Genomic DNA, 18,280 nt, shown 5'->3' on the forward strand with positions numbered 1-18,280 from the left:
GTTCTAATATTTCATTTTTCACATTTGAGCGGCCATTTTCCTCATGGAGCAAAATTTTCCCAGGAAAGCAGAATTGCTCCGCAGGACTTATTAATATAGACATTTTCCATGCCACTTGAGTGTACTTCTACTGCGCGCTCATATTATCGAGATGCGTTTTGCAACAACTAAAACCAATAACAATATTATACAGCAACAAATTAAAACCGTTTTACAAAAACAATTACCGCAAATAATGTGGGAGGTGCAGAAGAGGGAGGAGGCAGGCGGCGTGACGCAGCCAATATGTGCGCTGTGTGAGACGTTGTGCTGCTGTTGTTATTGTGAGCCTGTTTTTGCGAAGCTCACACGAGCTTATGTAGGTCAAGGTTTTTCATTGACAATTTTGGAGGTTGCTCAGATGTTACAACAAAAACTACACACACATGCCTACGTGCAAATGTGTTGTATAAGTATTGATATGTGGGATCTTGTTTCGCACAGTGGCTTTGTTGTTTATTTTGCTCTTTCTCTTTTCCTCTTTCTCTTGCATTTATGGCGATAAAGACTGCGCCACTGAAAGTTTTGCTGTATCCGCCCTCTTTGGTGACCCTGAATAAGCTTTCAAGTGATTAAAATCATTCAAGGTAGAGTACGCTGAGTAAAGTAAAAATTATGACTGCTGGAGCTGTTAATCCTTGTATTTATATGGTTGCTTGCTGTTTTGTTTCTTTGGTGGAATACAAATTCGAGACCGTTCAGGTTTCAGAGGTTCGACTGTGATCGCTAAAATCGTATATATACTATATATGTATGTGAAACTCTTACTATAATAAGAACGAAATTGACTCGCTGGAAGAACTCCACTACCTTGCGGTATTAGTTTTAACCTTAAGAGACATATCTAGTGTGACAGCCGAGGAAGCTTGGCCTCTAAGCTTGGGAATTAAATAAAACGTCTGCATCAATTGTTTTGAAATTTTCAGAGTATGTATACATACATACATGTTTCCAGAAAATACGGTGAACAAAAATCAAATATTTTTTAAATTATACAAGCTCTTAATGCTGCATGAATGAAAGATATTCTCTGTTCAAAACAACCCCCATAAAAAAAATAAATAAATTTTTAAAAAACTTGAATTTTACTTCAAATTGTGGTCGTTTTTGGCCTGCCAAAATTAAAATTTTCATCGATCTAACAACCCATAAGTCATTGTATGTGGAATTAATCGAATCGTTTGCCTTCGAGTTATAACTGCAGCAAATTCGAAGAATGTTGTTTCGAGAAAAAAGCGTTTAAAGGTAAACCGATTGAGAAGATTGAACTGAGAGCTTAGACATTACAGGCTTGTGACTCAAAAATTATTTGGCACATCGATTTGTTATTTGATTATGTTATTTTAAAAGTTATAAACTAACGAAGTGTGAAAAAATAGTATCATGTCTCCTTTAAGAGTTTAGCTGTTGTCGGAGAGTCAGAGAAAAGATAAAAATATTTTTTTTTTTTTTGGCTGAGAAGTAATTTGATTTACAAAAGTAAAAACATGGCGCCGTTAAATAAATTTCGACTTGATTTGACATATATACTTAATGCCTATTTGTGTAGATCCGGTGATCACCACTAATATTTAGTATTCATTTAAGATCCGTCAGATAAAATACAATTATATAAATGGATAATCTAGTGTCTGATCGAAGTAATTTTTTTTTTGTTGAATTAACAAAATGGAAAAGTGCTACCGTACACCCCAATGTTTGTCGGACTTTTTTCAAATTTCAGAAAAGATTACTCAGGTATTACACGTTAAAAAATCAAAAAATACCTGTTGCGGTATTAAAATGCTCTCTCTGGAAGAAACTTACCCAAAAAATGTATGATGAAATTATTCTCCAAACAGACCTTGTTGCTTTTGTCTACTCATTAGATGGAATCTCATTCAAAGCCTATAATATCAGTTCAAGCTGAACATTATAGCACTATTTCTGATAAGGCCCTGCAGAAATTTCGAGGAAAGATAAATAACCTTGAATTTTAGTCGCCTCTTATGACAGGCATACCTTACCGCGTGCAAAATCTACTAAGGTACTGATCTGCAGCTGAGAAGAGCTGGAAAAGCAGCAATAAGGTGAAATAATATTAAAAAATAGAAGCGAAATATTTTTTTTTACCTTTTTTTATATTTTAGGGACACCTTGTGTAAAGCGACATATTATTATGAAACTTCCCTAAATTCGATTAGTAGCCAAAATAAATAATAAATAATATATTGTAAAATAAGACTGAATTTGAGGAAAACATTTACTAGTAGTCTTAAAGAATACTGCTGATGTTGGAACAATGGAAATAAAATGAAGAACAAGTAAAATAAAATTGAGAGAAAAGAAAGATACTTGAACTGGGAATGGAAAAATATGCAGCTTATTTGAGTTTAGTTGTGAAAGAGCCCTATAGAAGAGAAGATCGCGCCACTCAAAGCCAATTTATTTTTTGTGATCCAGTAACTTGGTTTCGAACAGAATTTTATTTGGTCGCTTCTGTAGTAATAAAACAAGCACCACACAATCTAAATTTATTTATTAAATTTACGTTCTGATCTGAATCAAACGTTCGTTGAAATTGTATTTTTGATTACATAGTCGTCTAATCTATTCGTAGAAAGTGTTTCGTATTCTCATAGGTCAAATATAGGCACCTTGGTATTCAAGAAAATTCAATGGATTTTAAACGTCGAAGATCCTATAAAATATATGTAATATATACAAGTATATATGTGAATAATCAGCTTCTCATTTCACGGAAGCGCCGTCATCGGACCACTATAACATGTCGCTGGCATACAAACTGATTAATCAAAAGAACAATGAATGAAAAATTTTTTATTTGCAGAGATATCCTTAGGACATTTGTCTTGAATTGTCTTCCAAAGCAACGATACAAGTGCACAAAAAAATTTTCAGATCGGGCTACTATAGAATATAGCTTCCAAAGTGCTGACTAATCAAACTCAGGATCTTGTGTGAAAAACTCTTTCATTTGTCAAGGAAATGAATTAAGCACAATTATTTTCCAAAATAGCGCTACAACCCTCGGACCCCTAAAGCATATACATAGCTGTCATACAAAACGTGCGAGCAAAGCAAGTTTCTCACATTGAAACTATTGCATTTGTGAAGCGTATCGTAACGAAGCTAATATATTTTTCTTGTTCTATATAAATACTTACATCTCCTCATTTCAACAAAAAGCCGTATTATTTAAGTTCTTTTGGCAAATACTTATGCGACAATATAGAATATTTACCTTCATTAGTAGTTCAAGCAGAGACAATTCGAGCCTAGTATTTACATGTGCGCACAAGTAGCACTCTTAAGCTGCCAACCTATTTTTATTGTATACGAATTATGCCTGCTGACTAAGGGAAATGTATTTATAAACACTACTGCAGTTATTGACATGAATATGCCGAAAATACTCGTGCCACACTCAAATTACTCGCCGCTGCACCACTCTCCAAGCGAGCGCCTAGCCGATTCCATCGCCTTTGCCAACTCGCCCGGCTTTAAATGCACAATTACACTCTCACTTTTAATACCTTGGCAGGATTAACCGATTATGTGTAAAGGCTGAAAATGACTCCGAGCGCTCGTGTACGGTGTTGTTGCATTTCGAAAATGCAGTGCCTAAAACTAGGCCAAACAATTCAAAGCATAGTTCCGATACACACACAGCCAAACGTACGCACTTGTGTGTGTGTCGCTGCATTTTCCGCCCCAGTGCTGCACAACTGTTGCTAAATATAGTGCAAATTTATTATCAGCAGCTGCACGGTGGGACAAGCTGACGTGTGTTTTGTTAAGCTTAAAAATATTTATCGATTCGAATTATCGAAAATTCAAGCAGGCAACTTTGTTGAATAAGATATCGTTCGAAAACAGGGTTTGATCTCTGATAAAGGAATCTAACCTTCGGAACTTATTCTAGGTGTTAAAACGAAATCAAATTTCTCTCTCTTAGGCTTTATTAAATGTTGGTATGAAAAGGTTTTTATATTGACATTATAATAGGTTGTCAAAAAAGTCTTGCGGTATTTTTTATTTATTTATTATTTTTATTTTATAACGGTTTGATGACTAATGCCCAGCTCTTGACCGATGCTTCGGCTGCTACTATGCCGCTCTCTTTCGACCAATTCAGCGATTTTATCGCAATTTTCGACAACACGTCTTCCGGAGCGTGGCACATCTTCGAACACCTCTATACCAGAACGAAAACGTTGAAACCATCGTTGTGTGGTGGAAATGGAAACTGTATTGGGTCCATAAACTGCACAAATTTTATTGGCGGCTTGAGATGCATTTTTGCCTTCATCGTAGTAGTACTGTAAAACATGCCTTATTTTCTTTTTATTTTTCTCCATGTTTGCGACGCAATAACTCACGAACGACTTAAAAGAAACGACAATCAATCAAACACGTGTTGGCGCGTGAAATGAGCTTTCAAAAAGGTATAGCATGACCCGATGCGACGAATAAAACTAGAGCTACGCGCTCTCGGCGCCAACCAGCGAAAATACAGCAAGACTTTTTTGACAATAATAATAATATTACAAAATTGCCGCTACTGTACACACCTTCGAAATCGTCTTCTCGAAGAAAGCTTCGATAGGTGCCGGTGTACCTCAAACAAAAGTCAGAAAGTCATCAATCAGGTTTCTATAGCGATCCGCATTGGCTCGTAACATTTTCAGCGACTTTATTTTGTGAAGAAGTATGGTCCTTCCATAAAGTGGTGGGTCACTGCTTCGATTGCTACGCGCGATGGCGGATGAACTGACTCGGGTCATTTCCGATACTCTGCTCCACGTCAGCAATGGCATTTTCGACGAATACTGAACGGCATCTCTGAGAATGCGCATTTACCACCAAAGTAACTTTGGTACGAAGCCGGTCCATGGTTGCTCGAATTACCATTTCCGCTGGACGATTATGTCGACCGAATATTGGACGCAGCGCGCGGCATAACTTTCAAACATTGTCCGAAGTGGGTCTACTCATTATGAAATGGCAAACCGAACTAAGTATAATTCAATGAACAGTTATCAAAAACACAATCTACGAAGAAAGTATTGCCTCGTAGAAAACTACATTCTAAAAAAAAAAAAATCGTTATATTTTTGCTAATTCTCGACTATAAAAGCAGCCGATGAAGTATGTACTTCGGACTGAGTAGGCGATTGAGAAGTAAAGTCTTCTCTGATTATTCCCATCCTGCTATATACTGCAGAGGCATGGACGATGACAACATTTGATGACTCAGCGTTACATGTCGTCTAGAGAAAGGTTCTGCGGAGGATTTATATAAGATATGCGATTTCGCTGGCTAAGTCATGTCAACCGAAGGTGCGAAAATACTCCAGCTCTGTAAGCTGGAAAAGCCCACCACTCCGTTGAAAAGATTAGGTAGAGTAGAAACTGACTACACTTGGAATCTTCAAATGACGCCACATTGCAAAAATAAGAAAGGACTACGCGCAGTTGTTAACTCGGCTGTAACCGTCAAAAAGAAGATTTTTACTAAGAGCTGTCATCTGACCATCATTTACAAGCACTCACAACACTGTGCGCCGCTGTGAAGTGTGCTTGCTGGAAATAGAAATAGCAAGGCATGAGGCTGCCGTCATTTAAGTATCGATTTTTGCGCCCACCTTGACGATAATGCGCCGCAGAGCAGCGCAGCGCCACACGACTCGCAACAATTGCTGCAACTGCATGCAGCGCGGGGCATTCGGGCAGTATTCGTGCGCCTCGACTCTTGGCTTACGACGCTGGTAGTGGCGGCAACATGTGGCGCCTCTCGGCCGTGTTTAAGTGTGACTTTGGCGTGCTCGGTGTCAGACGGACAGCTGCCAGCGGACGGACACAGCAGCGTGTGGAAAGTGAAAACAACGGAAAACAGCAAATGAGTGCGGGCAAATAGAGGCGCATGTGTAAGGCTTAAATAGAATAGAACAGAATAAAATAAAAATGGAATGAATGTTAGTGTAACAATTGGAACAACAATGTGTCAGGCGGCTTGTGACAATGACAAGTGGGGGCAATGACGCTGCATACACGTAACAAAGCAGCGCTAAATTGCTAAAGGAAGCTTGCTTACTGCTGCCGCGGCGCATCGTTGTCGTATCTGTTGGGGAATCAGCGCAGAAGCGCCGAGAATGGCGATTGCAGTGCCAAAGTTGCAGGCAAAGCTGCGGCAGTGGGCAGCAAAATAGGCAATCGCATTGATTAATCGCACACGCCGACATTATTTAAATATTGAACTCGTGCTTTGCGCGCTGCAACAACTTCATTAAAGCAAAATAAAATAAAAAATAAATTATTTCAATAAAAAGTGCAAAAAACGAAGCAAAATATCACACAGTCATTCAAATTCAATTAAACCCGTTGCTTAATTCAGTTAGCAAAATCGATTGGCAACGGTCGCACAGCGGCATTCAATGAGCCGCGACACAAGCACGCGGCGCGACCAGTTAGACAACGGCATTTTGCGTGGCCAAAGCATAAACGTGCAACGCATTAGTTGTTATTATTAGTGTAATTGAACGTGCTAATCACATTTTTGTGGCTTTAAAATTGAAACGTAACCGTGTGATTTTATAACAGCAGCCGCGACACGCTTAAACAACTTGCCACTTAGCATTGCAGCCAACAGTGGCCACGTCCAGCGTTTCCACGACGCTTAAGCCATGACTATAGACGTTAAAAATAACCATAAAAATAGTCAAAAATAAACACTAACGCCGAAAATAAATTGTGAAATTGAAAAGTAATTCAGCCGGGCTAATTAAAATGAGTCGCACGCACATCTCGTCCGGCATAATGAGCCGCATGCGAGTTTTCGAAAGTGAGTGCAACCGATTTGCGTGCTTTTCGTAACCAACGCTATTGCTGTTGTTGTCGCTGTTGTCGCTTAGTTATACTATATTTGACATGTGTTCGGCCACATTTTTGCTTATCATTGTTTTATTGGTTACAAAACGAATTTCACTACGTATTTTTGTATTTCATTCATTTTGTAACTCAATCAACGGCTCCGGCTGCAAAGCCGCTGAAATTTGCCAAAAATGTGGTCGACTGCGGCACGGTCACAGCCAAATGAGCGTACTTTTAATAGCGCTTTCCAATTTCCCCAAAAAGTGTTAATTACTTAAAAGCCATGCGATTTGCAGCGTCATTTAATTAAATTGATTTGCTTAAAGCAGAAGAAAAAATTACATAAAACAACGCTACTTATCTCATAACACGGTGTTATTGTTCATGAGTGCAGAAGTGTGTGTATGAGTTGTGAGGCTAAACCGTTTAGTGTTTCTTGCATGTGGTTAATTTTTAAGATATACGTTCAACTACTGTTATTTTATATTTGATACAGCTTAGGTTAGATTTACCGCGCAGTTTTCAGCAAATTGAAGAAACAATACGGATATACACATATATAAACTATCAGTATGATGAGCTGAGTCGAATTAATTAAATTCGGTATACAATCTGACAAAAAAGTACCTGGAAGTTGTAAATAAAACGCAAAATATTTAATTACTATGCAATATTTATTTTGTCGCCCTCAAAGTAACCCCCACCAGATGTAATAAACTTATGCTAACGAGTTTTCCCGCCCGCGAAACACTTTCATAAGCACTTTTTGGCATGGCCATCAGCTCCTTCAGCGAATTTTGTTTTATCTCTTCGATTGGCTGCAAACGGGTTCCAGTTTGGGGAGCAAGAAAAAATCACCCGGAGTCAAATCTTTTGAATACGCTGTTTGTTCGATAGAATTAATTGATTATTTTATACTCTCGCAACAAGTTGCTAAAGAGAGTATTATAGTTTTGTTCACATAACGGTTGTGTGTAAGTCCTAAAACTAAAAGAGTTAGATATAGGGTTATATATATACCAAAGTGATCAGGGTGACGAGTAGAGTTGAAATCCGGATGTTTGTCTGTCCGTCCGTCCGTCTGTCCGTCTGTCCGTCCGTCCGTGCAAGCTGTAACTTGAGTAAAAATTGAGATATCATGATGAAACTTGGTACACGTATTTCTTGGCTCCATAAGAAGGTTAAGTTCGAAGATGGGCAAAATCGGCCCACTGCCACGCCCACAAAATGGCGGAAACCGAAAACCTATAAAGTGAAGGGACATATTTTTACGTAATTTTTTTGGAAAAGTGGGCGTGGCCCGCCCCCTACTAACTTTTTTGTACATATATCGAAAACTACTATAGCTGTGTCAACCAAACCAAGTTCAAAAATGGAACAAATCGGACAATAACCACGCCCACCTCCCATACAAAGGTTATGTTGAAAACCACTAAAAGTGCGTTAACCGACTAACAAAAAACGTCATAAATACTAAATTTTACGGAAGAAATGTCAGAAGGAAGCTGCATCCAGTTTTTTTTTTAATTGCAAATGGGCGTGGCGTCGCCCACTTATGGACCAAAAACCATATCTCAGGAAGTACTCAACCGATTTCAATGARATTCGGTATATAATATTTTCTTAACACCSTGATGACATGTACCAAATATGGGTGAAATCGGTTCACAACCACGCCTGAAATTTCGATTATCACTTTATCATGCGAGAGTATAAAATGTTCGGTGACACCCGAACTTAGCCCTTCCTTACTTGTTCTTTGAATGGTTTTACTAGCTGTAGCTCTTTACTGAGAAAAATTAAATCTTCTAGATCGCGGAGTTTATATGTACAATGTACTTGTATGGTACTTAGTAAAACAAACGCATCAGGCGATATACATATGTATGTAAGTACACTGGTTCCCCTCAATGAGTAAAAGACAAAACTTTGTTTTGTAGAAAATATCGAGAGAAAGGAAATGGTTTTCCTCCTATTCATGCGTAGAAAAGCGGAAGAAAATGGTCAAGAAGTAAACAAGGCGAATATTGGTCAAGCATCGACTAAATAGAATAGAGGTACCAATTGTTCTAGTAATAACGAGTCACAGTCACATATTTGTGAGAAAAGATGCAATTGAGTAAAGTGAAGAATGATTAGAAGAAGCGTCGTTCAAATTAAAAGGTGAATTTTGTCCACTTCATCTCCTTCAAAGTAAAACTTATATACAATTATGCCATCGAATTTTCCAGTCATCATAGCACTTGGAAAAATCCTCCGGCGTGATGGCCATCAGAGCCTTCTTCGATTCAGCTTTTATATTCTCAATTGAGTCAAAACCGTGTCCTCGGAGTGGCCATGTGAATTTGCTGAATAGCCAGAAGTTACACGAAGGTAAATCAGGCGAATGGTGTGGTTGCGGCACGATATTAGTTTGAAAATGTGGCGAAATGATCACGAATAACCAATGTAATATGAGGTGATATATTATCGCACTTCTTGTTCAAAACATTCAGACTTAGTAAAAATCGAAGAATTCACTTTTAGAGCCTCACAAAACGACGCGTATCTCTAATACTAATGAATATTTTGACGTGAAATCTAGCATAGATGTCACTAACAGTACTACCAACTTACAGAAAATCGATTTACCGCTTTGAAAAAACACGAGCCGTATGATTTAAAAATTCAAAGGAATATACCGTCTACCGTTGTTATAAGTTTAGTGGTTATTGCAACATCTTCATGAAGAGAAAATCAGAATCAGAGAAATTTTACATTGAACAGCGAAAGCTGACTAACTAAATAAGTGAACTAATGTCAAGTTGCATGATCAGCTTTTCGCTTCAGAAAATTTAAAGTGCCATACTCATACCTCAGCCATGCCCTGTTGTATCAATGGAGGGCAATTAACCCCTTTCTAGGCGCCAAACAAGCCGTGTCGTTGTAGAATTATCAAACGTGAATTCAACAGTTCGACACAACTAAGTGGATACACAACTAATTATATATGAGTAGGTTTCTTCGTAGCACAAGTGGTTATCAGCGAACTCGCAAGTCATTAAAAAACGTTCTTTGGTGTTATTTATTGTTACTGCAAGCATTCAATAGGTCACAGCGTCGCATGACTACAAACACTGAATAAAAAAGCCCAAAGTGGAACTCCAAAAACAGGTTGCAGAGAAACGTCAATTAAGCGCGTAAACATTGAAGACGCTAAGCGTTTTGTTTGCGAAATTTCTCTAAAATTAAAAATAAAACTAGAACAAAAAAAAATGCTAAGTTCGGCTGTAGTAAAGCTATAATACCCTTCACTAAGAACATAGTTACTATACAAAAAATAACTTTTGTTCGGTTTTTGTTGTTCTTGTAGTGTAGAAATCTGCCGAGTTGACAGTACGTGGCCGGATAAAAACCGGGTCTGTTCCGATTATGTAGACCCGACTGTCGTGGAAACGGTGATTTGATTTTGGTCGCTCGGTTTGTATGGCAACTATATGCAATGGTGGTCCGATCTGAAACTTTTATCTGGAGCTGGTACGGTTGCCTTAGGGAGTGCCATTTGCCAAATTTCGTGAAGATACCTTGTCAAGTAAAAAGGTTTTTCATACAAAGACTTTAGTTTGGTCGGTCAATTTCTATGGCAGCTATATGCCATAGTGGCCCGATATGTAAAATTTGTTCAGAGAGTGTAGATTATTGCTTTAAATAACAATAATAAAAATTTTCGTCTAAAAGGACTAAATTCCGACCGTTCAGTTTATAGAAGGAGAGAAAGACTTGGCTAAATCGACTAAACTCGTCATGTCGATCATTTCTAGACACATATTTAAAGGGTCACCAATGTTTCTTTCTAGGTGTTCAGGGTATAATAATTAAAAAAAAAAAACTGGTGGAAAAAAACTCATAAAGCCCAAAAGCTAAGAACACTTCGGGCCAGCGAATTTGTAAACAAGCTGTAAGCGCTGTTAATATCTTCGCCCATGCACGACCACAAGCGCCGAGCATTATTGCACACATATTTCAAGCTAGTTAACATTTCAGCCAGCGACGACGACTTGTAGCTCGTTAACCCGAACATTTCAGTGTCAGTTGGCGCGATGTTTTCGAAATAGTAAAATAAGGCAGCGAAATAACAAATGAACAATAGAACGTGATGCCTCTAATGCGAGGAAGGCTTATGCGAATGTGAAATTCCAACTAATTTAGTAAGCTTTAGACGCCTTTGTTGTTGCCTTTGTGGGCCACTTCAGTATTTTATGCTCGTAGAGCTCCACAGCGGCACTCTTTTTGTTCTGCATTAATTTGATGCGTGAAAATATGGGTTAATATGACGGCTGATAGCTGTAATATGTATGGCAATAGAATAGCGGTAACAATTGTTGGAGGTTGATGCCGTTGTATTGGCTGCTGCTGTTGTCGCTTTTGTAGTGCCTTAAGCTGTCGTCAGGTGGCACATGGCGGCACAGTGTGATGAGTCTGAAAAAGAGAGTGCTACGCGGACCATGACTACACATACATCCATACATATGCACCTACTTATCAATGTATATACATAGTAGCGTTGTATATCATTGCTGAGAAGCATGTCATCTTCTAGGTGCCTTTTGCCTTCTGCCGTTTGCTGCACTCTAACAGTGTCGGGGCAATTATGGAAACTGCCAGCGCGCTGAGCATCAGCGAAACTATTAAGTTATTTTCCTAAGTACTCACCCAGCCGCAAATATGCGGCCCAGTGTTCTTAGTTCATACTTTCTTTGAACTCGTCGCTGTATTTGTGTTCTGTTACAATGGTCGCTGCCGTGTCTGCTATTAACCTTAATCTATCTGCGATACGCTCGTAAGAATATTTGACTTTTGTGTTTGTGACAAATGTGGCAAGGTATTTGTTGCACTATGGCATGCGGTATGCAGCCACAAGTACTTTGTTGCTCCGGTAGTCTACTTTTTGTTTCAATTGTGTTACAACGCTGGTTTGTTTTTGGCTTTTCTCCGCTACAGCAGGTTATAATATGCGGTTAGTTTTTCAATGCCCTTGTAAGCTTTCTTTCATGCACATCAGTCTCTGGTGGTTTTAGTTTTTACTTAAGCTATTATTACGGATTTTTCAATAAGAGTGCTACAAAAGTTTTTTTTTGTAATAAAATATTCGGTTATTATTGAGCGGTAGTGACGATTTTGACGATCTTGGAAGAAGCACGTCATCGGTCCATAAACCGCACCAAGCCGTAATTTTTTCGGAATGCAATGATTACTCATGAAGTACTTGTGGATTGCTGCCTGACCAGTAACACATATTTTGCTTATTGCCAAAGCCACTCAGCCAGAAATGAGCCTCACCGATGAAGTTGACTTCCCGATGAAAACCCGGATCATTTCCAAGTTTTTGCTCAGCCGAATTCTCGAACATAAGGCGATTCTGGTGGTCAATCGGCTTCAGTTCTTGCGACAATTTGATCTTGTAATGATGTGGTCCAAGATCCTTTCCAAAATTCGCCACAACGACGCCACAGAGATGTAATCTATCGAATATCTCGAAAAGTGTTCTAAAATATTAAGGTTGCTGGTCTGAAAGCGACTACGTATTTCATTAGGCCCATTGTCCTGACGGTTGTAAACCAAATTAAACCATTCTTTCCACCCCTTCCACCCAATGTCTGTTGAGTTGGAGCATTGGGTGGAGTGGAGTATGTATATCCCATCTCAGCCGCCTGAAGGCTGGACATTCGTAAAGGCAATGCATTAATCCGGATTATCTCAGGAGTTAGTGAAGATAACTCGGTTGCTAGTTACCATTTAATGCTCAAAATTTTAGATTTTAATTTTAATCTATTGTGAATTAAAAAGTGACAATCAACTGTTTAAGAGAGTTTCAAACCCGTATTGCTGCCGTCTGTTACCTACAAATTTGGATCTGCTTAAGTGCGCAGTTAATCCGGATTAACGCTGTCGTCCGTCAAGGCTATAAGTTTCCTTTTGCCGAGAGTGACCTGTCCACCATCAACACCAGCTCAAAGTAACTTTGTGTTTGGTAATGCTCCAAGACATGAGGTGTTACTGGGTATGGATTATGAGGCTTACTTAAAAGAAGACCTCGCCTGTTTCTGCTTCATCCAATTAATGACATCTTAAGTTTAAAATAGTTACTTTTTAATTGGACAACTAATATGTTTATTAATGATTTCTAGGGAAGCTATGCACTGAGGCTTTGAATAGATCACATATGCTCGAGATGCTCTACTTGTAATGGAAGTTTTTACATGACTTATTCTCATAAAAATTACTAAATATTTGGTCTGAAAGGTTGCCCCAATCACTGAAGAATGGTTATAGCGCTGCTTTGAGCATAATTTTTGCAGCAGGTATTTGATGATGACAGAGATGCTAAGTTATTCAAATATCCTTTTTTAATGAGATACGTGTACGTCTGCTGAGCAAATTTCCAACGCGTTGGAACGAGTGAACGCAAGATGAGATATCGAAAAACTGACTTACTGTCTTCTCTTTAACTGGATTTGTCTGCATACCACTTGGGCATTCAATTCGATGAGACTAAGTGTTCTTAATAAAAATATTTGTATTTTCTATTTTGTATAGTCTTCACTAAAATCTTTACAAGACTACTCCCACTCCGAAATCAGTAAACAATTGGACGTCCGCTCTTTTAATAAATCGCTATTGTTGACGGCAATTGTTTGGTCAGTGCTGGCAATTGGTATTTCAATTGACTTTCAACCAAGTTCCATGGTGTCGAGAGCGACACCAAATACAAAAACACAAAATGAAAATATAAAGAAGCGCAGAAATGTTGAAGAAATGTAAAAACTAAAATACAATTAAATAAGAGAAGAGAAGAGAAGTCAATTAGTTTTGTTACATTTCGCTCGCTCGTTTCGCTTTTGTCATAAATCATTGACTCCAATATTGATTAGCCCTGTTTCTTGTGATCTTACTCGGCGATCACTGTCGCTATTGTAGACCTTTTAGCGCAGTAATATGCCCACTTGTTTGGCAAAAAGTGGCCGTGATGCTTAGTTTTTGTTGCTTTTGTTCCATTTTACTCACCACTGTGCATTCCAGAGCAGCTGAGCAAAAGTATACGAAGCTGTAAATAAACGCCGCATTGTGTCGCTCTTTGAGCAACAACAAATTTCGTGTACAATTCTTAGTTACAACTTAATTTTTAACCATTTCCTTTGCTTGTACTTTCTTGCAGGCACAGATTCTTCAGCTTCCATTACCGACAGTCCGAAAAAACGCTCAACAACAGCAGCATCTGCGGCAACGTCTTCACAAGATTCACCAGTAATATTGACAGCACCGTCATCATCGTTAACGTCGTCGACTTCGGAGAAGATTGTGCTACGGGAACCTGAATCCATACCGACCGCTGGGCCAGAGTGGTTTGAAAATAAACGACAGGCTATTAGCAGTGCACTTGCAGCGAACGAACGCACCACAACAACAATAACAATGATGATGTCGTCGCCACCGCCGGGAGTACAGAAAGATGCGGACGGACTTATACTGCCCAGAAAACTGATAAATCCCTGTTTGGAATCGAATGAACGGCAGCAGCTGCATCGAGAACTGAAATTCAACACAAAAATGTGAGTATTAATTACATAATTTCCTTACATTTATATATATAGTGTGTATTTACGTCTATGTAAGAGACCCTTTAAAATATGTACATGAATGATCAGCTTGATGAGCTGGGTCGATATAGTTAGTCGTTCCCGTCTGTCTGTATAAACGCGAATTAGTCCCTCAGTTTATGTGATATCGACCGGAAATATTGCCACGTTCTTTTCTCTCTTAGAAGCTGATCAGTTGTCGAAAGCGGCGATAAGCATATAGCTAGCATATAAACGGACCGATCAAAGACAAGTTCTTGTAGAGAAACTTTTGCTTTTGACGAGTAATTTTGACGAAATTTGGCATGGATTATTGTCATCATGCATTTATTGTCCGTAGACATCGCCAGAAGGTGTGTATGGCTGCGAAAGTGTTCATCAGACTCTGAGAGTCGGTGTTCCTAAAAGAATACGGGTCTGAATACTTGGAAATCCTCACTCGCTTTGATTTCATACCGCATCACTTGAATCATGGAGTCGCTAAACCGAACTCTGGCGGTTGCTTCTCTACCCATATACTGGCGAGAGAGTTGTGGCTGGGAAGAAGCCGTTGCAGGAAGGGTCACTGAGCTTCTTAGCGGATGGGTCAATGATTGGGATGACGGTTGGTGGAAGAGTTCATTGTCAGAAGCTCTCTATCAACTTCAGTTTCAGACTTCCTGACTATTGTAGTGTCTTCCAGGCTGAGGTTTCAGCCATTAAGGTAGCAGTAGATTTGCAGCTCCAGAGTGCAAATTCCTTTTTAAAAGTGACCATCCATCCAGATAGCAGAACGGCGATACAAGTGTGCCTAACCTCGCTATCAGTAGCATGTCTTTATAATAAGATAGGTATGGGTGCCAGGCCCTAGCGGGATTTTAAAAACTGTAAAGCAGATAAGCTAGCAAGAAAAGGCTAGAAGGCTTGCAAAGAATCGAGCTATCGGTGGAATGGAAGCGGATCTGTGCTCCCGTCTTATTTTGTGTTCTACTAATGAATGACTGGGCTTCGCGGAAGCTTGATATGCGCTAGTTCACCGTTGGTACATGCGCACTATCGCAAAAGCTTTTTGGCCCAAGATCGATCAAAAGAGGTCTAGTGACCTCTTTGCTCACACTAATTCTAGCCTCTAACTAGTTTTGGGGCCTTTAACGGGCCATTACCATAAGGCTGGGATTTCGACCAGACGCCATTGCAGAAGCTTTATAGAAGAGATGGAAACAACTGCACTTCCTTCATAACTGTCTCGCGTTTGCGAGCGCATACCTTCAGACATACCACCGAATTGGCAGGAATGGAAATTAAACGCCTGTGCAGCTTTGTATTGCCTACAGAGCATTTTGGTAATTTTTAAGTTCGAACACTGGTGCTCTTCTCTTTTATGGCTTCACAAAGGACTACATACCCCTAACCTATTTCCAAAGGCAACGATATATTTTCAAAAAAATTGTTCAGATCGGACCACTATAGCATATAGCTACTATAGAAACTAATTGATCAAGACCCAGCCCTTGTATAGAAGACTTTTGTATTTGACGAGATATATTGCCGAAATTTGATATGGATTAATGTCCAAAGCAAAATATAGTCTCCGAAGGAACTTTTCTGATCGAACCCGTTTTATTTGACGAGATATTGGCATGAAATTTTATTCAAGACAATGGACAAATTTCTGAAGAAATTATTTGGCTAAAAAATCTAGCGGTAAATAGATAAAATTAACAATGTTAACACTGGGTGTTCTCGTTCGAACACAGTAGTCGAGAAAAAGTGTGGAAGGGAGATGGAAAGGTAGTGACGACGATCTTTACATTATCGTTTTTTTACTTTACATTTCGATATGATTCGAAAATTTTAATGTTGTGAAAAATATTTTGCTGCTCATATCAGTTAATAGTGTCTTATTAGTCCTTTGCAAAGGTCATTTGTACCATACTACTAACAAAAACAAAAGATTGTGCTACGTTTCTTAAACGATATCTATTGAACTCTTCGTATTAGGGTCAAGCCTAACTTGATGCCTACCAAAATATTGTAATACTTTCTTCTGACTCTAATGAAAACGTTTGTTTTACTCTCTCGCTCTCTCTTTCTCTTTATTCCATATAGGGGTAAAAGTGTGCTAAATCAGAAATCCGAACTGCAGCGCGCCTACGAGAAGCAACGCGAACGGCAACAACGCCAACAGCAACAGGAGGATCTCTCACCCACCGCCGGCCTTAAAGCTGAACTGAATCGTGTGATAATGGAGCGTGCGCAGAAGCACGAACGCCAGGAGGGCGACGAAGACGAGGAGGACAAGCAATATGTGAATCCGGAATATTTGAATGCGCGAGCGAAACTGCGCCAGCAACGGGCGAGCGAGCTAAAATAGATGTGGGCGATGGGAGGGAGGGAGTGAAAACCAAAAAACAAAAAAAAAAGTATATATATATATATAAACAAACAACAATACAGCACCCGCGCATTCAACAACAACAACCACAAAATAAGAGAAAAGAACTTCAACGCCCCTTCTTTGCTTAACCCAATAAGCTTGATTGCTTTATAAATAAGTTTTCCCATTTTATGTTTATAGAAGTCTACTTTTTGGCGTGCATAATTGCAGTGTAGTATTTGTGTCGAAGTTTGACTTTGGTCGAAATGTGGGGGCCACTTTTGTTATTTTGCGTACATTTTGAGTTATCGCACATCACTTTTTGAAACAACAACACTTTTTAGCTTAAAATATTCGTTAATTCGCTTTAATCGAATCTTTAGTGGTACGAGTATTTGTTTGATATGACCGACCACACATATATATATACACCGGCACGTTTATGTTTGTATGTGTGTGTCACATATCAATATTTGTAAATTAGCATAATTTTGTTTTTATTCTTGTCGAGCTTAAATGTAACATTTCTAATCCATGAATTTTAATTGTTAAAGTGATTGGGGAGCAGACACTCTAGAAACATTTTTAGACCTAAGATATTTTTCTTTACAAATTAGAGACAAATTTCGGGCATTTAGGCACACAAAAACCGTTAATCACTTGTATGACGGCTTCACATTTTTTTTTTTTTTCATTTTTTGTGTTTTTGTTTTTCAGTAATTAACGCTAAATTACAGCTGCTTTGCTTAAGTATGTGCAGGCTTATTCGAATCTTTTCTCCAGCTCTTACGTTGCCACTTCACAGACCATCAAAATGTGCTATCAATCATCAGTGTATCTAATTATATGACGTATGGTGAAATTCAAATGAAGAAATGATATTATTTTTATACATGAAAACCCATTTAACATAACTGTATTTGTAATATTAATTAATAGCATATAATTGTACTGTATTATATTGTATTTGTAGTGGAACTCTAACGTATAAACCCTTTAACAAAACGCCACTCTGTAAGAAACAACAAAACTCATGACCCTGTGTTAAATCTTTAACTAAATATAAAAACAAAAACCAAAACATAAAAATAAAAATAAAAGAAAAATGAAAAGTGTTAAATAACGAGAAACTGTTAATAGAGACTACCTTAACGATTGTAATAATTACACATATTGACTTAACTTACGAGTGTATAAAGCAAAAAGTGAAATTATAACGGTGTAAAACGATAAAAAATAACTGTAAATGTTAAATGCAATGGAAAGGTCTGACAAGCGAAACAGGGAGGTAAAATATACTAAATAAATACATTAAAAAAAAAAAAAAAAAAAAAAACAAGAAAAAAAAAAAAAAAATAAAATAGTTCTATAAAAGCAAAGCAAAACAACAATTTTT

At 38.4% G+C, this 18,280-nt stretch overlaps 1 protein-coding gene across 2 annotated transcripts; it reads left to right on the plus strand.

Annotated features, from left to right (window-relative positions):
• The first annotated feature begins 5,885 nt into the window (after positions 1-5,885).
• Positions 5,886-18,071, plus strand: LOC108973569 (protein FAM107B). 2 transcript variants are annotated; one of them, XM_018940924.1, is made up of 3 exons: positions 5,886-5,969; positions 14,108-14,501; positions 16,617-18,071. In XM_018940924.1, exons 1-3 carry the CDS (start codon positions 5,966-5,968, stop codon positions 16,879-16,881), a joined length of 663 nt encoding a protein of 220 aa, XP_018796469.1. In that variant the 5' UTR covers positions 5,886-5,965; the 3' UTR covers positions 16,882-18,071. The 2 variants fall into 2 exon arrangements, with proteins under 2 accessions (XP_018796469.1, XP_018796468.1); XM_018940923.1 differs by lacking the exon at positions 5,886-5,969 and adding an exon at positions 6,480-6,883.
• The last annotated feature ends 209 nt before the right edge of the window (positions 18,072-18,280 follow it).

The sequence above is a fragment of the Bactrocera latifrons genome, unplaced genomic scaffold (genome assembly GCF_001853355.1).
Source record: "Bactrocera latifrons isolate USDA-ARS-PBARC rearing strain unplaced genomic scaffold, ASM185335v1 scaffold_49, whole genome shotgun sequence".
Lineage (NCBI taxonomy): Eukaryota > Metazoa > Arthropoda > Insecta > Diptera > Tephritidae > Bactrocera > Bactrocera latifrons.

Coding starts and splice junctions, on each gene's coding strand:
- LOC108973569 (XM_018940923.1), top strand. CDS start 6,829: ATGAGTCGCACGCACATCTCGTCCGGCATAATGAGCCGCATGCGAGTT. Junction 6,884..14,107: donor CCGCATGCGAGTTTTCGAAA/GTGAGTGCAACC, acceptor ACTTTCTTGCAG/GCACAGATTCTTCAGCTTCC. Junction 14,502..16,616: donor CTGAAATTCAACACAAAAAT/GTGAGTATTAAT, acceptor TATTCCATATAG/GGGTAAAAGTGTGCTAAATC.